The 23,072-nt window shown below is 41.5% G+C and overlaps 1 protein-coding gene across 1 annotated transcript in view; it reads right to left on the bottom strand.

The window, feature by feature from the left end:
• Positions 1-19,255, bottom strand: part of JAG1 (jagged canonical Notch ligand 1) — a 59,114-nt gene extending 39,859 nt beyond the window's left edge. Inside the window, exons 1-3 of the mRNA XM_081940619.1 lie at positions 18,516-19,255; positions 17,426-17,734; positions 3,922-3,973 (exon numbers count right to left, since the gene is read on the bottom strand). Coding sequence (XP_081796745.1) covers positions 3,922-3,973; positions 17,426-17,734; positions 18,516-18,596 — 442 coding nt within the window. The 5' untranslated portion in view covers positions 18,597-19,255. The remainder of the gene's footprint in view (positions 1-3,921; positions 3,974-17,425; positions 17,735-18,515) is intronic.
• Between the last annotated feature and the right edge of the window lie 3,817 nt (positions 19,256-23,072).

Here is a 23,072-nt window from a genome sequence, read left to right as displayed (position 1 = left end):
TACGAGACCTAATAAAACTTTGCAATAGCAGCTAACCAATATAATATTGAAAGGGGGAAGTTTGCATTGCCTGGTCACCGTTGTGATCAATTATGCAATACCAGATCTATTGCAAATGTACTCATGAATAAGCACAAAGCTCCATCTGGATGTGGTCAAACATGCTTTTCAGTAAAAAGGATTTTAAGTAACTTTTTTGAGGGAAGGGGGAGTTGGTGAAAAACTTCGCTTCCAGAATGTTCGAACAAATAAAGGATTCATTGTGAAGCTTCAGACATTCTGTTTCATGAAATAAAGATGAGATCTATTCAAAGAGATAGTACAAGATGCAGAATGAAAAGAATTAGGCTCTTCTTGCAAACAAGAGCTTCTTTCAAATTTCGGAGTTTCTCCAGTTGAGTTAATATGGCAACACCTATATGAGAATCATCTCTCTTTCATATGTTGTTTATGCCTTTATGCCTTTATCTTGCATTTTCTGGTTTCAGTGTCCACAAAATGCACTTGCTTCTATAATGGAAGTGTTTTCCATCCTTTCCTTGCAATGCAGAAGAAAACATCCAACCAATGATGAAACCTTCATCATAGATAAGATATACCATGAGTAAATGTTAGCAAGCAAGTTTCTCTGGAGGAGAGCTTTCACAACAATTTTGGGAGAGGAAGATTTAAGGCTGGCTAGATAGAAATGAGAAGAAGCACAGCTTTGCAAATTGAACTCATTGTTAAACTGTTTTACTCCTCTCCTCTCTTTAAAAGGGAGTTTCTATTTCATTTTTATTTTTACCAATTCATATATGGTAGTTCCTATGCAGAGTTATGTAAATTTCAAAAAAGAAAGGAAGCAAACACAGTTGTAGATAAATGGAAGAATTTCACTCAAGATACCCACCAGCTGTTCTTAGAGAAGGCATTAAGGTAAAGGTAAAGGTTCCCCTCGCACATATGTGTTAGTCATTCCCGACTCTAGGGGGCGGTGCTTATCTCTGTTTCAAAGTTGAAGAGCCAGCGCTGTCCAAAGATATCTTGGTGGTTATGTGGCCGGCATGACTAAATGCCGAAGGAGCATGGAACACTGTTACCTTCCCACCAAAGGTGGTCCCTATTTTTCTACTTGCATTTTTATGTGCTTTTGAACTGCTGGGTTGGCAGAAGCTGGGACAAGTAACGGGAGCTCACTCCGTTACATGGCGCTAGGGATTCAAACCACCGAACTTTCTGATCAACAAGCTCAGCATCTTAGCCATCGTGTCCCTACATTATCCCCCATCAATTACAATTATAAGGAGATAATAACAATTCCTAAATTTAGTTTTTTTTAAAGGTTGAGAAATACCCTAAAATTTCATAGCCATTAGGAAAGCTGTTTAGTGACGTAGAAGCATGACTGAATCACTCTGATGTAACCTATGTTCACCAACAGAACTGGCTATAAGTAGCAGTCTGAAAAAGCTGAGTATTATCTTGAAAAGGGAGATACAAAAAGAATTAGAATCCAACTTGTGTTAACTGTGAGGGGGTGGCATGCATGTGATTTAAAAGTGAATGATGGTGGTAGTGGTAGACATCTACCTAAATCAGCAAGACTATTTGTTTTTATCTCCAAATCAAGATGCAACGTAAGCAAGCTTGAGAACATCATGTTGCTTCAAATATGAAGGTAGGATCTCCAAAACTTCATCTTTTCCTTGAACTGGATTTGCCATCTCTGAAAAGCCAGAATGACTGCAGATGTTACTTATTCTATCTCTGCAACATACTGTACCTGTCACCTATTTAGGTGACCTATATGCTGCCATTTTTTTCTTTAGTCCATCGGTGTCAAACTGGCAGCCTGCGGCCCGGATGCATCACACCCAGGCCACGCCCACCCCAGCTCCGTGAATGGGAAAAATGTCGCGAAACGTCATGTGACGGCAACGTGACGTGGCGAATTTGACACCTGTGCTCTAGTCCATACTCAGAACTTCATCTGAGTTTCAAGACATAGCATCCTGCTGTGGATCAATTGTAAACATACTCATATAATTACTGAGCACACGACATAAAAATTGTATGGGAAGCAATGTACACAGAGGAAAGTGCTGTAAAATCAGCAGTTGTGAGCTCACTTGGGAAAATGAAGGAGGATTGGGCAGGTACAATTCTCTAAAAAAAAACCTAGGAGGACACTTATGGTTTCAATGCTACCTCACTCACGAATTCAGATGTAGTTATACGTCGGGGTCTTCCAGAGATTTTGCCAACTTAATTTCTCTATGGTTTGAATTCCAATAAGAAATTGAATAGTGGCTAGTGATCAAATCCATAATCCCACGGCCAGAATAACTGAACCAATGCTCCATTGTTTATGTCAAGCTCAGAGAGTGCTGGGCGATTCTTTTGGTCTCATTGGTCAAAGGATATACCTGGGCTTTGTCCAATGTCTGCTCCCAAGAAGAAGAGAGAGACAACTGAGTAAGCTTTCACAAAATGCTTGATCTTTATTGGTAGTTATGTTTAATTCTTCATGGCAGATAGCCTTTTATGTCTTACTCAGGGGAGTTTCAGATGCATTATTTCCCTCAGCCCCATTCTTTTTGGGATCTCTCACCTGAGATCAAAGGCTTGTCCAGGTTCCTATTTATTTTGCTGGAGAAAACCTGACATGCCTATATCCTTAGCTCCTATATCTGCCACTTAGGTCCCTACCTCTGCTAGTAGCTTCATCCCTAGGGAAAACACTCTTTAAGTGACATGTCTATAAGTTTCTGTCATGGCAAGAATAGGACAGTTGGAAAAGCATTTACATCATAGTCCAAGTTATAAATTATAGTACATTCCAAGAGAAGGTTGGTAGAAGACACCCAGTTTTCCTTATTCCTTGGCAAGCTCTTGACTGTATCAAGAATCCCATTTTTAGGAAAGGAGGTCACGATTGATTTATCAGGAAACAGGATCTCTGGATTCAGGGGTTCTGCTACTGTTCCATAATACCTACTTGCTAGTTGTTGTTCTTTGCTCGTTTTACTACCTGGATATTTTATCTATCCTGTTCTTTGTTCCTGCTTCCGTCTTCTGATTTGATTTTCTCTCTTTCCTACCTTTTCTCCAAAATGTTATTATATTAAGGTTCCAGGTTTTCCTCTCTGCTCAGCCTCAGTTATAATACAGCCCCTATTCAGGCAGGCTGGCTAGCAAATTGTCACATTATAGCTCAGTGATACCATCCATAGTTGTCCTAGCAGGGATCTTCAGTGCCACATGGGGGAAACTGGATCAACCAAACCCAGTAGTCTCCCACAAGTACTTTCTATACTTGCTTCAAAATCTTTTCAGCTTGCCTGAAAGGAAAGATCCTGGAGAATTTTCTGTCTCATTTTTCTTACTAATGTTCATTATGAGCCATGCAACAATAGACCAGCAGCCCAGATGTGTTTCTCCTGGAAGATAAATTCTCTCTCCCTAATGGAGCAGATTTCTTCTCATTCAACCTGGGACCACCATGGAAAGGGGAAAAAATCCTTCTGTTGTTGTAACAGGATGTGTATCGAAAATGTAAATTTCAGAATAACTTAAGGAACTGTCATCCCTTATCTGGTCAATTTAATCATGTGGGTATTCCCTGATATTGACCTCACCCAGAATTCTGTCCAAGGTTGGAGATATTCTACAATGTACTCTTTTACCATCAGATGCATTGTGACCACAGCAGCAGGCTAGTTGGGAATTCTGGGAGCTGTACTCTCACGCATCCAGAAGACTCCTAGTATATGTCCATCATTTTTTCCCTTTTCTTTTAGAGGCACACCATTGTGATTAAGAAATGCACGGCAACTTTGCCAAAGCATGACGAAGGGCCTCATCTTTTGTAATGTCTTCGTAAGTGCTTACTCTTAAATTATTCCAGAAAAGGAAACAAAAAGGGAAATGCATACTTACTAGCACTGTCATTGCTGTAATCCCAGGCTTCAACCAGTAACGTGTAGGATCTCTGCAAGATAGTAAAAAAGATCAGTCATTTTTTGTAAGACACACTTATTCTACTACTATTGTCCTAAGTTTTGTAGAGCACCTTCTGAAAACTGTTGAGCTTCTTCCTTTAAATTGTGACTTGCCTGTAAGCATAAATAGTCAATAGATTATAGCTGAAACAAAGGTTATCCTCTTGCAGTTGCTTAAGCTGCCTTATCCTTCCAGGTTCAGGCAATTTAAGGTGAAAAGTCTCATCTTTGTCACCACTAATGCATCTTACATACTTAGAAAGGAAGTTACCATCCCTTCCAGTGTTTTGTTGTTATGTTACATAAAACACACTGCAAGGAAGAAAACAGCCCTGAGAGGGGGAGATTTAAAATAATAATAATAATAATAATAATAATAAAAAAAACACACAAAGATTTTACAAATATCAATGTTTCCCATTCAGATAGCCAGGCATGGTTGCTAGAATTGCACTGTCAAGGCTCAGAGCCATAATCTCTAAAGATTCAGCTTTTCAGCACCTCTTTGAACACTTTGTCTAAAGCAAAGCCATCACTGCTCCCACAAGGATCAGGTAACGAAAGAAAGAGCAGATGAATTTGGAAAGGGAGGGGGAAGAGAGGGAGAAATGTATAAAGCAGCCATGAAAGAAGGGGTGGGGAAAAGGAATAGAAGGATAGTCTCTCCTTGTTCAAAACCTACCTGGAGGAAGAGTTTAAAAATGGTTGAACTAGTGGCAACTGTGTGCTTATAAACTCATTAAGCTGCTCTGTGAGATCTAAATGCCAGGAGTCATTGCTGTATACAAGGCAAACAGATTTAGGCTGGAAGGATGCCAGCTGTTATAGCTAAGCCACCTTCTTGTTAACCTTGAATTGAAACAGGAATTTAAAAACTCAGGGAGCAGAGGGATATAATCTGGTGCTTCCTTGGGGTTTGAACTTTGACCTCCCTATCCAAAGTTATAGACCCAGCAGCAAGGTATAGCAGGACCTGCAATCCAAACCAACTAGATAGAGGGCAGTAGGTATCATCTTCATTTGTCCATTCTATACTCAATTTTTAAATTCATCCCGCCTTTGCTACTTTGTAGGTACCTCAAAGCAGCAAACATATGTAATAACGCTCCTTTCTAAACCTCAACAACTCTGTGAGATGGGTTTGGCTGAGAGAGAGAGACTGACTGCCCAAAGTCATCTAACTGGCTTCCATGCGTAATGTGGGACTGGAACTCACAGACTCCTGGTTTAACCATGGTATCAAACTGGCTTTCTTCGAACTCAATGAAGAATGAATGGTGAGTCAAAATGCTTAGATAAGTTGGACTGCAGGAGTTGGGCAGTGAAACCAGGAAAGATGTCTAGTAAGGTTACATTTGCCTATGATGAACATTATAACCGGTATAAACTCTGAAATGAAGGGTACAATAAGTACTTCCTATACATGCTGAACATTTCTTTTCAAACTGTAAACTGCCAGGATACTGCAGTCCAATTAAGTAGCATAGTCGGCTAGAAGATATTATTCTAAGCCATAGAAACTTTTTTTTAAAAGCCTTTATTAAAAATGACATCCAAACCTAAGAGACAGCTGACACAATTAAATGAAAACCCATCCAAATAGCATGGAAGAGTGAGCAAACTTTCACATTCTCCAGAACATTTCTTTGGGTACTTAATCTCCATGTTGAAAGTTCTGGGTGGATTTTAAAATATTCTACACTGATGAGCCACAACAAACTTTTCAATCAAAAATTTGGGGATCATTTCAGTGCTTAAAGTTTTTGCACTTACAACAAATAATACACGCTTGGTTCTCACACACACAAAAGAAAAGAAGGCTTATTTCTCATGTAACTCTGAGTGCCAAAAGATTAAGAGTCTGCCAAATATTAAAGAGACCAAGTGCAATTATTACATCACCATAATTTTGAGAAACGTGGGAGAAGTCAAATGTTTTTTTGGCAGAAGTGGGTTTCTGCCGGTTCACCCCGGATCGAGCAAACCGGTAGTGGTGGCGGCAGCAAGCTCCACCCACCCACCCAGACGCTTCTGGGCATGCGCAGAAGCATCGCATGAGCCCGCGAGCGAACCGGTAGTAAAATAAATGGAAACCCACCACTGATTTTTGGGCAACCAAAAAGAACATTGTAACTCCTAAGGTTTAATTTGCCTTATGTTTATTAACTGCTCTGCATTTGCTGGCCATCCACTTAGAAGACCAGTGGGAAGAAATGAAAAACTACCTGAAACAAATAGTTTCTTTGAGATAAAACAACCACAAAGCTGACTTTTCTTTTGACAATGCAAATGAATTGCTCTTGACTTTGCTTTGCATTTGGTCTGTGAACAAGATAAAAAGTTTAGTGTTTTTCTTTTCTTTTTTTTAAAGGTACAGTCTTGGACTACAGCCTAAATATGCTTCATATTGAAAGCAGACAAGGCTTCCATTTCGTTCACTGATAACTGTGGGAAAATGCTTCCAAAAGCATGCAAAGTTGGGCAAGCAGAGACTTGCGCCCCGTCTTGCAATGAATGGCCGATTTCTTTTTCTTTTACAGCGCTCATATTTCATTACCACTCCATTACAGGCCCCTTTTTTTCCTGAGTCATAACTAAACACGAACAATCTAAAAAAAAAAAAAAAGACTGAAAGTACCTTATTCATATCATTCCTTCTCACCCTCCCCCCCCCCCTCATCCTTACATATCGGAAATCTTAAGATACCAGCATCAGAATGTAAATATACATTAAGCTTTATGGGCAAGCAGTTCTACCTGTCAAGGCACCTTCTTCCTTGGATTAATTGCGGCAACATTCAGGCTCTATCAGTGCAGAGAGGTACAACATGTTAGAGCAAGCTGGAAGCATACCACTCATACAAAAAAACAAAAAACAAAGAGCCAATTATGGCCACTCATGCTACCTCTAGTTAAGAGGATGTTTTCACTGCTGGCTTGCACAATCATTTCAGAAGATACCCTCCTCAAACAGTTACTGCTCCTCTTAGCATGGTTGGCCAGCACGTTTCACTGCAGGATTATACTGCTACAAGGGCTACTGTTACTGTACTAACCACCACACCACATTTTAATGCCACTCCAGCAAGTCTTAATTTGTTTGCATGCTCAATTCAAGAGAGTCACTTTTCATGGTATTATTTTATCCCTTGATTTTTGTTTGATTTGAGAATGATAGTGGCCCTTGGCAATCCTATTAGGCAACAAGGTATTTAACTGGGAAAGTTTTGAGTGGCCATTCAAGAGCTTGCATGTAGTTGGCAAAAACATGAGGAAAAAATTCACTTGGCCTAGTGAAAGGACTCATTTTTGCACGTTTTTTTTTACCTTTCATACAGAAGCTTGACTCCCCTGTCCCATGTTTGTTCGGCCTGATCCGTTTTAGTTGTACGGTAATCTTCAGTAGCACCCAATCAGAGTTTTCTGCTTTAAAAGTCATGCGCCACCAAGACATTAGAGAGTTAAGAGGTGTGCATCAATCCCCACTCTATAGATCAACAATTAAGATAGCCAAGGAATGCAGGCATACAGCATAGAGGCTTAATTTTTCCCATGCCATGTCTGACCTTTGCACATCTTTGAATAAATACACCAGTCAGACACAAGGAATTCCACATCTTGAACCTTATCCCATCAAGTCAAGGTACTAGGCAACAAGTAGGCAGGCAGCTACAAGAGAAAGTCACATCCAGTTCACTAGTGCAACTCTATCCTTAGCCAGCCAGAGACAAAGAGGCCTCCATACAATTACAGGAAAAGAAAACCATGTATGCCTGAAGTTTATGCTTGGGAACGATGAAAACCCCGTATGGCTTATTCAGAATCAAAAACACAAAGCAAGCCCCCAAGGCATGTAATATGAACCTCCAGAAAGGAAGGAATGGGCTCATTCTACTGTTTAACAGGCCAGTTCTCATCAGGGAATCACAGTGTCTGGCCACTACCATTTCAGCCTTACCAGGAGAAGAGGAGGATGTGATGATTAAGTTGCCCCAACAGTAACCATTCTACAAATGTCAGAGATAAGTCAAAGGAAAGTCTCCTTTTTCTAAACTCAATGTTTTCCTTGTGATGCAGAATATATTGGGACAGCCAGTTATCAAGCATGCCCACATCTATATCCGAGACACAACCTTACCGTTGATCACATTTCTGATATAAGAAAATTTGTAATATCTGTAAGCTGTACAGGTATTAAGAAAATCTTAATACCTGTAGAAGCCAGGTACCCAGTCTTTTCTTGGTTCTCTTTTGTTGAGTAATTTTGCTGTTCCTGTGCAAACGCTGTTTTGTCCCCTCTACACAGTTTGCCAGCCATCCCACTGCAGCCCCTTCTACACAGATATTCTTTCACTAATCTGCTGTCCAGGGCTACCTCTAGTTGGGATGTACTGACAGAGGAGCCTTACAATCTTGGTCATTACTTTAAAAAGGTCTGCTTTAAGCTCTTGAGAGCAAACAATGTTGTTACAAAGAGACTCAACATGAATGCAGTCATAGAGATTAAATGATTTGCTACTTGCCTTCTTCCATTTTTAAATAATTCTGTCTAGTTTAACAGCATAGATATTTATTTCCTAGCAGTTTTCTATCCAATATTCACCAGCAATGATTCTGTTTAGCTTCTGACATCAGCCTCCAGCTGCCCTATGCTGTGATTCTGGATCAGTGTGAATGTATAATGTTAATACTCAGAATTTGTAACCCAATGTTTCTAGAACATACCCATTACCTACTTCTGGTTTACAAATCTTCCTGGGCTTCTGCAAGCAATGACAGTTTGAGTGACAACAGTTTTGATATTTGTTTAAACTGGGGCAGGCCTTTTATGTGCTGGCATCCAATGAAAATGCATACTTGTTAGGTTCCCACGGCCATAAAACTGACCCCTACCTCTTCCTTCCTTACACACTCCTAACCCAAGTATATAACCTCAAGAATACAATTGGATTCCCTGGGGTGAGAAAAGCTTACATCAATGGATAAAAGAGGAGGGTTTCTTTTTTTTAAAAAAAAGACTGCAATTCAGAAAAACCTTCTGAAACAGGTGTTATTTATTCTCTCTTTCTTGTTTTGTCCCATTTTTTGGAGAGGGGGAGGAGTTGTAGTCATGATAGAATCAGAAATAATTAAAAGGCACAGGAATTCCTGAGCAAACCAGAGAATTTTAGGACGTTTGCAGGAAACATCTCCAATGTTTTCTCCTTCCTACCACTTTTTTATGACATGAAACCAAGCTCCCTCTTGAGCCAACTCATCTTAGAGAAATTACATTCTCCCCCTTAATTTCTAAATTTGGGATATGCCTCTGTGGCCCCGTCTACATTCCACAAGCCTGGGAAAAGCAAGGATCTAAGTATGACTCTTGCCAGCAATGGTTCTCATTCCCACGCACCTCACCCGTGTTGTGCTTTTCCCCAAAAGAACCAGAATGCCTTACTGTACTTTGTACTAAGAGATTTTTATGTCAAGGTCCCAGGTTCAAATCTGGTCTCTGCTGGTTGATGCAGCAAAAAATGTGAAGCCAATCTTGATATTCCAGCACACAAGATTTACGTCTCCTCCCACTTGGAGTGCCTTTTAAGTGGGGAAAAATGGGAGGAAAACATTTGATGTAATAAATCATATCACTTGGGTTGTCAAGGCCTGGCTCTCCAATATGTGTGCGTTTTTTAAAAAAATACTTAAACACAAACCTTGAGAAGCTTTATCCTTTTCTCAATATTAGCCATTAATTAAGAATGCTTTCCCTTTGATACTTATCCTGTTACTTATACTTATACTTTAGTGCTGTTGTCTTCAACTTCCTTCTGCTACTTTCCAAAGGGAACTGGTAGAGGGTTAGCATCTAATAATACCCAGCCACGTTACTAAAAGTAGGTAAGAAAAAAGGATTTGGGTGTGCTGTTGGAGAAAAACTCATTTAATTCCCTTGAACAAAAAAGCATAATGGGAATATTGTTCTCGTTCTACGTTAGCAGTTCTCATGCCATTTTAGCCAAAAGTCCACTGGGGTGGGACTGGGGGTGAGTTGCTAACCCCAGCTCCCCCAGCCTTGAAAGAAACAGCAAGGCCTAGCAAACATCTCTCTCCCTCATTACAGATGCAAAAAGGGAAAGGAGAAATGTTAACATGCCTTACAGCATGTTAGGGACAAAGAAGAAATGTTCTCCTGCCAAGGCTTCCTAATGGAAGAAAGCCCCAAAGTGGAAGTGATGCCATCATTCCAAATTAATTTCCTTCCATGCTTCTTGAAAGATTCACTGGCAGGATAGAGTCAAATTTAAAAACAAAAACACCCCCCCCCCCCACGCACAGTAGGTGTAAAATCCAGATTAATTGGCAATACTCCCCATATACATCTGGCCAGATGCAAGAAAGCTAAGTCAGTCCATGTGGATACTCAGAATCAAGCAAAAGCTCCAGGGAGGTAGAATGGTTTCTTTTGTTCTCTGGGTATCTGCTGACAAGGACTCCTTTCCACATGCAGGGAAGACAAAGCAACTGGAGGAACCTCCTCTTCTCCTCCCTCCAATCAACGATCCTTTGGTAGTTATTTGAGTTATATACATATATAAAAAGTGGAAGATGCTCTTCTAGTACCTGCAAGGCTGTAAAGAGGCCACGTGGGTTATAGATGGAGGAAAGAACCATCGGGTTTTGCAGAGCCCAATTAGATGGCTTGAGAGATTTTTGGCCAATACCATTAAGACGAAAGACTTATATCAGAGGTAGAGGACCAGAGGTGGTATTCAGCAGGTTCTGACCAGTTCTGGAGAACCAACAGCGGAAATTTTGAGTAGTTCGGAGAACTGGTAAATGCCACCTCTGACTGGCCCCATCCCCATCCATTCTCTGCCTCCCAAGTCCCAGCTGATCAGGAGGAAATGGGGATTTTGCAGTAAGCTTTCCCTGGAGTGGGGAAGGAATGGAGAGTTTACAGTATCCTCCTTCTGCCACGCCCACAGAACCGGCAGTAAAAAAAAAATGAATCCCACCACTGCAGGGGACCTTTATGGCCCTGAAGACTACACAGGTCCATTTATTCAAAACATCATAGAATACAGGCCTCTTCCTCTTTGTACCACTCAACAGACTCCCTTTCCTCCAGATAGCTTTCAAAATATTCAAAGAGTTTCCACCAGCTGTGGAAAATCAGCATTTATCCCCAACCAGCTGATTAGCTAGATCAGCTGGCTGGCAAGGAAGGAGGGTACTGCAATGGCATTTGTTTGTGGCTAAGGACCACACATGGGCATCACATAACTTCTCTAGCTCAGCTATTTGTTCCCAGAGTAACTGAGCAAGCACACCCAACAAGTCTCAAGTAAGTTTGCTAGATCAAAGCAATTCTCACTTGGATTCCCTACAACCATTGGCTTTGCTGTTAAAAAAAATGACTTTAATTTCAAGTTATATTTTTTACTGCAAATCAAGCCATCTTTCTAGGATCTTTAGAACAGAAATAAACACTTAGCTGAACATGTAGTGATTTTTAGTTCCAGATCAACAAAATAATACAAATAGAGAAAGCCTGGAAATCTGATAGCATAGCAAGACAGCTCCAGCAAGCTGACGACAATTTTTTGGGGGGGAAATCTTATTTGACATGGACGTGCTGAGTTGTTCCTTTAGTTCAGAGTCAGCTTTGCACCCCCTGTCCCCCCCCACTTTGTAGAAGCAGCAAAGATTCCTCCCACTCCTAAGCACCCCCAAATATGAAAACTCCCCCCCTCCTCTCTCTGAAATGAAGACACTGACTTCTGAATGTGCCTGCTCCGCCTGTAATGAACCAAGTCAATCAGGGCTCTGGCAAGGCTGATGGAATAATAATCACTATTATTAGGGATGTGCTGAACTTGCCATTGTGTAAAGCTAGCCCACAGTTTGTCTGGGAGCCAAACTATGCTGAGTCTACTGTTGCTTCCTGTTGCTTGCCCTGTATTAGCATTATTTTTGGACTGGCCCCATTATATTCAATAATCCTCTCTGCAGTCAGCATGGCCATGCTATTGTCACTGCTTAATATTAGCCACCAGTGCTTCTGTCTGGGTGGTCAGGCTACGATATCCCAAGGACTAAAGTGGTCTGCTTTAAAGGGGGGGGGGGGCGGCACGAGAGGGAGAACATATAATTTTAGTAAGGACTCATGGTACTTTATTCTCCAAAAAAAAAGCGCCTTAATCTGCTGGCCAAGGGGGTGGGGCTAAGTTTTTCTTTAAAAAGGTAAGAAAACTGATAACTCTATAACTGTTTGCACCTATCTTCTCCCAAGCCTACTGGGCTGCCAGTAGCTAGTTTAAACCTCACCCCCAAGATTATCTGCTATTCTCAGCATTTAGCTTCACTACCTGCTTAAAGCACAGCTTTATTATTCAATGCCCTAGTTAGGACAGGGTGACAAGGTTAATAGGCAGAATGCCTAGCAGCCAGCCAAGCAAAAACTTAAAGAGTTGCACCTAGTAAGCCTCAAACAGGGAGAAAAGGAGAGAGGGAGAAAAGATAGTAGTGGCCGTATTCTCCACAAGAAAACCATACAAAATATCTGGGCATTTATTTGAGCCAATTTAACCATTTCATTACATGTTGGGCCATTTGCACGGCAAGGTTCCATTTCTCCAGTATATCTTATTTTAGCTTTCTTTTGGCATCTTCTCATTCCACCACTTCATTTCCAATACAGTCTCATACTACAATAAAGCAGTTAACTTACTCAGTCTTCCAACCTCAGCATGATGAGCATAATACCACTGGTGGAATAGCACACTTTAAAAAAAAATGCTGTGTTCTTTCTAACAGCAGAGGATGCTCATGTACTTATCCAAGAGCAAAAGCTGATGGACTTTCAGCCTGATCAGAAGTGACCTAAAGCATTTATTTGCTAGTGTTCATAAATGCATAACCCACATTGATTTTTGAAGAATGTACCCAAGGGGAAATCAAGGAACAGTCCAATCATCTACAGAATTAGGTTATCTTTAAAAGGGCATAGACTTATTTACCTAGAGTGGGCCTTTGTTTTTGCTGCATTGAGGATGTGGGTATAAACAAATCAGTTCCTGTTTTAAAGATACACATATTCCAAGTTAAACTCATGGGCAAAGGGTGTAAAAACTATTACAATCAGATTACAGAGCATTACACATTGTGGGTTACCAACCTTGCCCAATGAGCTGCAATCTGACAGGGATGAAGCGTTTGAAAAGTAACCAACTCCATGCAAACAATTACCTGCTCCACTGTAGCCTCTCATTAAAAATAACTTAAGTATTTTCACATTCCACAGTCTTTCCCACGATGTACTCAGTCCTTTTAGTTAATGTAGGTTTGCCCAACACTGCTTAATTCTATACTTGGTGCTGCAAATTTCACTTTCAGAAAGTTAGTTTAAGTGGAGCGACTGGTCTTGCAAAGTCTGAATGGGAAAGTATTCACAAACTCAGAGATAATCTGATAGCTTTTCTTTTTCCTTCCTCCTTAGGTCAGAGATCCTTTGATAGACCAGACAAAAGGCTTTTAGGCGAACTGGCTACAAATAAAAGCCTAGCATAACTCAGCAAAAGTTTTTCCCAACAACAGATTCTGAAGCAATCTTACCATTTGTAAACTACTTTTAAAATAATCTGAAATAACAACCTGGCCTGCTTTGAAGGCTTTTCAAACCCAAAGGTTCATGCAAATGTAAGACACTTAAAACTTCCATCTTTAACTTTTTCTGCAGCCAGCGAAAGTACTTTAGCACCTTATTCTAAATCCAACAGGTCAATACACATTATATATTAGCAAATTCATCAGGAATTTTAAAAAAGGGACTGTGTTTCAGGTTCTGAGGAATTTATTTTAGAAAAGCCAAAAACTCCTGGGACACAGGGAGAGATGGGGCCCTCATCATAAGAAAAGGCAAACTTTTAATGCTCCCCCTCATTTAATAAATAATGGCTGCTTACTTCAATGGATCAATAGAGTTCAAATACTGGAGATAAATCTATCTATGCACTGGATTGAGGTCTTTAAAACAAATACCTTCTTTACTTTTACTTAGATTTTTATACCGCCCCCTCTCCCCAAAGGGACTTGGGGCGGTGTACAGTCAAATAAAAACACATCAATAAATAGAAAATACAAACACAAAGAGGAGGCAATAAGAAACTGTACATATCTGCATATCTGCAGTAAAGTAGTTTCTAAGGAATAAGAGCTAAGAATAGAGTCTCTTTAGAGATTAAGCATTTTTGTGAGATTTTATAATCAATACAGAGAATGTTCCTTGGATGAAGTGTTGGTCAAGCTTGCTAAATGTTAGCCAATTTTTTTTCCTGCTTAATTTTAGCCATGATTGCAGGTGTGGTGTTCTGGATGGATCCCTTTATTTCCTTCCTGCTGATTTGCTGTCCTGTTTCCTAGCAACTAATTCAAATCTCCAATCTCTTAAAAGGAAATTTACAGCCCTCTGTCCCCACAATCATTACTCATCCAGTTTACATCAAAATCCAGATCAGGCAATGGGAAGTTTCAACAACCAAATTCGAAACCTACTTCCTACACCTCCCTTTAAAAACAAAACAAAAATAACTGTTTTGATTCACTCAAAGAAAACAAGAATGCATGGTTTATTAGGAAAAAGTGGTAGACAAAATGCTGTGTCACGCAATATTATTGCAGCAAGTGTAGTTTCTGAAAAGACCACAGGGAGAAACATCTTTTAGTAAATAGAAGATCCAATATTTTGTTAAAAACAAGCTAATAAGAGAGACTTCCCTCAACATCATTCAAAGCAATAGCAATTCATATTTATGTGTCTCCTACTGTTGAAATGGGGGTGGGGGGAAGAAATCTAAGTAAAGCAGTGGCTTACACCAACTTTCAAAAAACTGCCCAATTTGTTATAGGCTAGGAAGTTTTCCCACCCATCATCAAAAAGAAGACAATAACTGTTCTATGAGTAACAGAGTAGATACCTAACCCAAGTCTCAGGAACAACTTCCTTGGTTAACAAGTTTAGAGTTGTGCAAGTTACGCCATGGATTGCCTTTGTAGCTCAATATCCGAAAACATGCCTGTAGATGACTTGGCCATGCACTTAATGAACAAGAGGTGGCATGAGGCCTGAAGCACGCCTGCAGAAGACAGGTAACAACAAAAGTGAGAGCTGTAATAGGAAAACAAATACGCCCAGCTAGATGGATGAAAGGGAGGAAAAAGCACCACGCCTCGGGAGCACTAGAGGAAAACACAACCTCTGTCCATGCTGTAGAAACTAGCTTTAATTTGAATCAGATTTCTGATTCAAGAATGTTTTGCCAACCCTAAATCTATCTTGGTGTGTCTTTTTGCCTGCATATACCATAATGCTTGCTTTATCTGGCAAATTCAAAAAACAAAAAACCCAACAGCTAGTACTTTTAGAGACACACCTACTAAGGAACCTGGTGAGGCAAAGAGCTTACTATAAGATTAAGTCATGGCTATTTCAAAATGCTTTCTACAAAAGGCAGGTTGGTGTTTCTGAAGGAGTTGGAAAGAAAAGCACATGGCCATGCTGGAACAGATAAGTGTGTTTTACTTTTAAATAATCTCCACCTTCTTTCCAGATCAAAGGTTCAATTTTTATAGTGATTTATCTGGAAGTAAGCTCCACTTACCTCAGTTTAGACTTGGTTCCAAATATAGACAGTGATTGTGTTATAAATAAATATGTGAGGAGCTGTATTCTACCAAATTTCCTAGAACCACCAATTACAATCCTTGCTCCCTTTTTGCAAAAGTGCAAGTCACTGTTTGGTAATGAGGCAGAAACAATTTGCTTTATGACACCTGATACAGATTTCTTAACAAGGCATCCTCAACAGACTTCTCTCAATTTACAGAGAAAAAGAAAAAAAAATCTGATTTTTTAAATAAAAATGTGCCAATCCCTGACCATTGTCAAACACCACCCTTTAAAAAATGTAGCCATTTGATGACATGGTTGGCATGACTTTATCTTATTCCCAGTAAAATTCAACCAGAGCCCTGAATAGAGACCATTTTGTACTTGATACCGGTAACATCTTTTTAGATATATGAATTTGGCTTCAACCCCACCCACCTTACCCCAAAAAACAAAGAAAAAAGGTTGGGAGGGGGGCAAATGCTGAGGAAAAATGAGTGAGCTGAAGATTTTTACCACATAGGCAGACAGGAGGCAGTACAGCAGCATTTGGCAAATTCTGCTCCCAAGTACTAAAGAGGCGGTGGCTTGGGCATCCCTCCCACTGATTCCTCCCGTGGCCTCCAATTTAGTAATCTGAGCCAATAAGAAAACACAATCTTGTGTCTGAGACCTCATAGTTGCATCTCTTCCAAAGAACCAATGGGAGGGGGGACGGGACCCTCTTCAAGAAGAGGCAGATTCTCATCAGGGTTTCCAAGTAACCAGGAAATACTCCTTGAAACCACTCGCAACATACAACTGTTCAGCATCTTCAACAAGGATGTTAGATGGAACCCACATGTCTGGCCAAAGTTGTTGCTTTTCTGTTTTTTTTTTAAATACTGCTCAAGCTTTGGCCCTGAGCAAAGATAGCATATTCTGAAATAATAAATCAACCACCTCAACTTCAAAGCAGCTTCAACAAGAACAAGCGATATGCATAAGGTACAGATGGATTCATCACTTATTTAAGGACTGGATTATTTACAGCCAATATTACTCTTGGGCCTGCTCCAAAAGTTAAAGTTCAAACCTTCCCCAATGTAAATCCTTATGTTTTAGAATAGATATCCCCAGTTAACACTAAAGAACCATGATTCCAGGGGAAGAGTTTTTTTTTGCCTAGCCAGCAGCAATGATGGCTTACAAGGAAAGATCGGAAAATTTGCAAGGTGGGTCTATGGGCTTTCGTTCTGCTTTATAAGCATCCAAGATTCTTTGAGGTGGCAGCACTGCAAACAGCTCCGATGAATACCAGGGAGAATATAGAGAAGAACCCTTTAGGGAGGATTCCCCAAGCATGCCCTTTTCTGGCAAGCTACTTTTCACCAAGGGACCGGGAGAGGCATTGCCCCTCCCTTTTTCCTGGGCACAAGAACTAATTGGGAAGAAAAATAAAATCGGTAACATGAACTTGTGACCTTTGTAATTCTCAAGGGAAACTCAAGCATACTTTCAAAGAGCTTAGAGAGCAAATGCACAGAGAGTACATTATACTTCAGGTGGTACAAGCTACCTGAAGCTGCCTACTTCTCCTAAAGTAAATCGGACCAAGCAGAAGGTCTCTAGCCTAGGAAGGTTTTGTACAATGCTTGCCAAATCTTGTTCTTTGGGCTGGACAGAAAAGAGAAAGGAAAGCCAAGAACTCCACCAAGAATACGGAAAGCAGCCAGCACTTTTGTACTCTCTCTCTCTCTCTCACACACACACACACAATGTGGCAGGATGCCTAAAAAGTGCTTTAACTCACCGGCCAGGCAAAACTGAAAGGGAGGACAATCCGGTTCCTTTCATTATTATTCCGGCTGTTTCTTAAATTAAAGGTATTCCCACCGATGACAGGGGTAGATCCCAATCCAAAGCTGCAAGCGCCCTCAGCAGAAACGCGGGACTGATACTCCTTCAGGCAAACTTTGAAATAGGTATCACATTCATCTCTGGTGCATTTTTTATCAATTGGGTTTCGGGTCCCATCACAACAATTTCCATTTTGCAATTCGCCGTTTACATTTTGCATGGATAGGATCTCAAACTCGAACTGGCCCGATGTTAGAGTAACCTGTTAAGAAAGACCCTCCCCAGGAAAGGGAGAGGAACAGAGTTTTAGTCACACAGGTTATAAAAAGAAAATCCGATCAGTGAAGGTTTACATCACAAATGGGAAGATTTCTATCCTTCCTCTAAAGCACCAAATAAACTATGAAAACTGTGTTTCTTCCTCCCCCCTCGCCCCCCCCCCAAAAAAGAAAGGAAAAGAAATTCTAATAATCAGAGTTGGAAAAGGGTGTCATGCTATAGTCTCCGGATGGAACAACATTTTTTTAAAAAAAACCATCTCTTTCAATCAGTAATAATCCGCACACAGGGCAAACCCACAGTTCTAATCTAGCGCATGCAACCTTACAAATTGTAAGTCACTTTGCAATCGGCTCTGCAAAAAAAAAAAAAAGCAGAACTCCTGTAGGAAAAAGCGAAATGGAGCAATCTTTGGAAAGTTTGGTGTAATTAGATAAATCTGCGAAGAGGGCGGGGCAGTTTCTTTAGAAATGTATCTCCGGCTGTTCCAACTGGGAAGATACGTTGCATTAAAGCGTTTTTTAAATGAAAATGCAAGGGGGGGGGGAGAAACCCTGGGGTTTGTAAAGCACGAGGTTCATCGAAGTCCTCAAGAACCTCCCTCCCCAATTCGGTTGTACGAAATTAAGGACGCTAATTATATCGCTGGAGAAAGGGGAGAGGAACCGAGATGCATTTTGTAAGGGTGGTTTTTCTTTTTGTTTTTTTTTAAAAAGCAAACTCTTTTAAGCTACAGCGGGGGAAAAAAGAGATGTGCAACGTACCTTGACTCGCAAGCATAATAGCGCAAGAAAAAGACTTAGGGAAAACTCCGTGAGCTGCGATCGTCTCTTTGATAAAAGCATGCCTCTTTCCTGCAGAGTCCCCTTCGCTCAGAGACGCTCCCAAGGTGCCGCTGCTCTGGCAGCCGCTGTCCGGCTCTAATATACTCCCCGAATCGAAGTACGCACGGGTGGGAAGACAACCCCACTTTTCAAAAGCTTTTCAATAGCGCCACAATCTTCAATGCAAAGCAACCCAGCCTCCTTTTATTATTCTCCTTGGCCTCCCCTCTCCCCCCCCTCTCTTTGCTTTCTTTTTTTTCTTTTTAAATATATATATATAAAAAACTAGCGATGGTTATTCTGGTCCCTTCCTGGCCCCCTTCTCCGCCTCTCTTTCTTTGCAGATCACTTGCCACCTCTCGATCAAGGCCACACAATAACCCGGGCGAGCCCCCCTCCCCACCCCCCGCGACACGCACATAGACGACACCCAAAGACGACGACCACGACGACAACAAAAAAAAAATTACACGCGCGCAAGAAAAGAGGGGGAGGAGGGCGAGTAGGGACGCACGCACACACACACACACGCAAACGCGCGCGCACACACACACACACACACACAAAAGCAGCCGAAGAAGGAGGAGAACCGATCGCCCGTCCCGCAAACCCCACTGAAGAGAATGCCTCTTCGCGCTAGCCCATGGCCACAAGAGGAGGGGAAGGGACAGGCGGCGCATGCGTTGCCATTAATATGCATTAAGGAGGAGGGTGGAAAGGAAGCGGCAGCGCCGCCTCGGGTCCCTGGGGGAGGCTTGCCTTTTCCTTGGAAGGGTGACAAGAGGAGGAGCGATGGCCACCCGGGGAGGGGGAGGGCGAGAGGGCGTGGAGGGGGGGGGGAAAGATGCACGAAAGGCGAGGCAAGGCGGAGATTTGTAATAGGTGAGTAAAAAGCAAGCAGGTGGGGAAGGCGAGCTGGTCTGCATTATTGCGTTCGCACTGGATTCGCACCCGACCCTGTAGCTTGGCGCTAAGCTGCCGCTTGCTTGCAAAAGAAAAATAAATAAAATAAAAGTAATATTCATAAACCCACCAAATCTTTGCGCCGTCCGATGTTCTAAGGAAAGAAGGGCTAAAAAGCACCGGGAGGGGTGAAAGGGAAAAGGGGCTTCTTTTCACCAACGCCGTCCCCTTTGCTGGGGGGGGGGAGCTTTGCAATAGGACTGCTACTTTTTTTCTCATTTTGGGGCTTTGGAAACGCTGCTTCATCCCAACCCTCCGCCCCGTCCCCCGTCCCCCGTGCTCGGAGTACATGTGGGAATGAATGTTCACGCACACACAACGCGCGCGCAATCTGCCCGCTCACGCATCTGACAAAGTGCGCCCCTAGTCAAGAGAAACTTATACGTTCTTTTTAAAAAGATTTTTTTTATTCTTCCTGTAAGGAAAAAGAGGGGGGGGAAAGGTGCCCTTTCCTAATCTTTTCGAGAAGCGGAGCCCGTTCTCACAGCAGCCTGGGAAGGCGAAATGAATGCTAGTGAGCAGGGTGGGTGGAGGGGGGGGGGAGAAAAAACCGTAGTTACTACGGCTTCGGTCACAAAGTTCATGAGATGTGCAAAGAATAACTTAGTGCACGTGCCTGTGTGGCGGGGGGGGGGGGAAGTAGGGGAGGGCAGAGGTATAAAAGAACAGCTTTTTAATTCTCAAGTACGATCCATAGCATTTCTATCCTGATTTAAGTCACTTTTAAGAATTGCTTTTATGGCAAGAAGGAATGTCTGGGCTGTGGAAATTGGAGGGAAACTATTTACTCCGCAGTAAGAAGGAGCGTTTTGGTCGCCCAACTTAACTGCTGAAAAAATCTATAGGGTTGCAGTCTTCATGCTGGGCAACTTCAGATTGTAATAAACCATGTGTGGTGGAAAAGTGCCTCTGTTATAGTAAAATTGGCCAGAGTTATGCTTCAGGACAAGAAAGCATACTGCAATAGGCCCCCTCTTCCCCCCTCCCCAGGCATATCTGGCTCCCCATTTTATTGTGAAGAAAGTAATACACTATCTAAACAGGAAGTCAATTTCTCCTCAATTATTTAATCTGATTATAGTTCCTCGTGCATAGAAAGGTATCATAAGGGAAAGCAACTAGATTTTTTCTCGCACCTGATTTTCTAGGTGGGAAAATAACATTATTTAACTTTTTCTTCCCTAGAGAGGGGAAGGAGAAATGTTATATCAAGTGGATGTGTTTTCCCAGCTGTCTGAAATAGTATATAGCTCAAATGTAAGTTAACTTGTCCTGACTTTGCTATTAGAAAGGAGTAGTTCCTTGCTTCCTGTTCTCATCTTCTAATTTGGTGAGTCTGCTGGATTCCCAGGGCTGCTACTTCTTGACTTTGGGTTATGGAGTTGGGATCTACCCGCTTGCTGTTCTTTTTGAATGACCAGTATAGGGCTTTGAAAAATGAATTGCATAAGAATGTGAGCTGACATGAACAAGCTCACACAGCCATTTAATAAATCCTGTTTCCAAGAGTGGTTTAATTTGGGAGACCAGTGGATGAAGGTTAGAAAATATGCTTAGTGGAAGTGTGTTTCTATGTGTGAAAGATGGCAGTCAGGTTTTAGACCTTTTTTTAAATAGCATACTTCTTGTACTCTTACTTAAAGAAAAAGCAAATCTATGAATGTACCAAAGCACCTTTCCCTATGCCCAAATGATCCCAGACATCTCAGGAACTTGTAGGGATCAGTAAAAGTTTCACACTATACTTCTTGGGCTGCAAAAAACTAGACACCCATGAGAGCAGGGGTATATTTATTTATCAAACAAAAATTACAAAATTAAACACAATGAAAAAAACACTAAAATGTGACAGGGATGATAGGCACATTAGTGTACTTACTTACACATGCCCCCAAAGAACCTGTTAAATATGAAATGAGGTCCACAGAAGTTAAGTTGGAATTAAAACTGAAAGTTAGTAGCTGACACAAGTGAGTCAGATAAGATATCCAGACTTCCACAACTGTTACAAAAATATTGTTTTTTACAATCAGGTTTAAAGCTGTTTAAAGGTAAAGGTTCCCTTGCATATATGTGCTAGTCATTCCCAACTCTAGGGGGCGGTGCTCATCTCCGTTTCAAAATCAAAGAGCCAGCGCTGTCCAAAGACGTCTCCATGGTCATGTGGCCGGCATGACTAAACGTCGAAGGTGCACAGAACACTGTTACCTTCCCACCAAAGGTGGTTCCTATTTTTCTACTCCCATTTTTGCGTGCTTTCGAACTGCTAGGTTGCAGAAGCTGGGACAAGTAATGGGAGTTCACTCCGTTAGGCGGCGCTAGGGATTCGAACCGCTGAACTGCCATATTTCTGATCGACAAGCTCAGCGGTTGTTTGTATGTGTTTTATTATGATTAAAATTAAAAAACATTGATTTTGTCAATTTATTAGAGTTGTCTGTGGCTTGCAGCTGCCATTTTCTTGACTGGACATCAGCACAGACATCTTAGGGTCTGGCACCCTCAGAAAGTGGGTTTTAAGAAAGCAGCTTAAAAGGGAGAAAAATAATGCTGACCAGGCTAGATGGAAGCCTGTAAACAAAAGGCTCTCACCACAGTTCCATGCCCCCTTTGCCTGAGTAAGCGTGCTTGAATTGAAGACATACCTGTCACAAGTAAGCATGCACAGGCTCAAGGCTATATGGCAATAGCTAGAGGGAAGGGTGTGTGTTTGTGTATGAAGATAATCACACTGGGAAAAGGAGGCATGTGGTGGAAGTCATTGTCTGAAGACAAATTGCCAGCCTGAGGAAAAAAGAGGGTGTGTGTTGGAGAGAGGCTTTCTCAGCTGGGAAAGTGGCATTTTAGCTGCAGAGTTTCCTGAAATGTGTGAGAGCACTGACTCTGCACAAGTTGGCTGGAAAACTTTTTGGCAATGGGAGAGCTTTCAGGAGAGTCCAGAAGCCGTTACTCACCTGATGCAATGTGGGGAGGCTGATAAAAATTAGTGCAAGCAAAGCAGGGATTACTTCTGAGTTGCTGCACTCTCCTAGGAGCAGCCAAGAACAACACCCTGAAGTGTTTCTACTGCCGTGCAATTGGAGCAGTAGTGATCCTATGAGGGAGACCAACTCGGCAGTCTTCTTTTTAGCTGCGGGCGCAAAATACTTTTGTTAGGCAATGAGGCAGACCCAGTTAGAATGGGGCTTCTAAGGAAACCAAAAACTCTGCCAGATGATAATTTGGGAATAAGGATTCTATGGAATGAAAACACCAATTACGTCAAAGCAGAAAGCTCCAGGTCATTTGTACCAATTAAGGTTTTGTGTGTGTGTCTGTGGACTTTAATAGTTCAAAAACAATTCCTGTTCATGTTCTCAATTTCATAAGAGCTGAAATGTACATAAGAGAGAGTAACCCTTCCCATTGATTGGTTATTATTTCTAATCAGCCCATTAACAAGGTTCTTTGGGTGGACTTCAGAGCTATTAAAAATAAAAACAATAAAAAGTTGACATTATCTATTTGAACACAGAGCTAAGCCTGAAAGGCAAA

Source organism: Natrix helvetica, assembly GCF_964273705.1.
Source record: "Natrix helvetica genome assembly, chromosome: 2".
Classification (NCBI taxonomy): domain Eukaryota; kingdom Metazoa; phylum Chordata; class Lepidosauria; order Squamata; family Natricidae; genus Natrix; species Natrix helvetica.
Note: the sequence above shows the minus strand (reverse complement) of the source record. Positions and strands in the feature narration are given on the sequence as shown.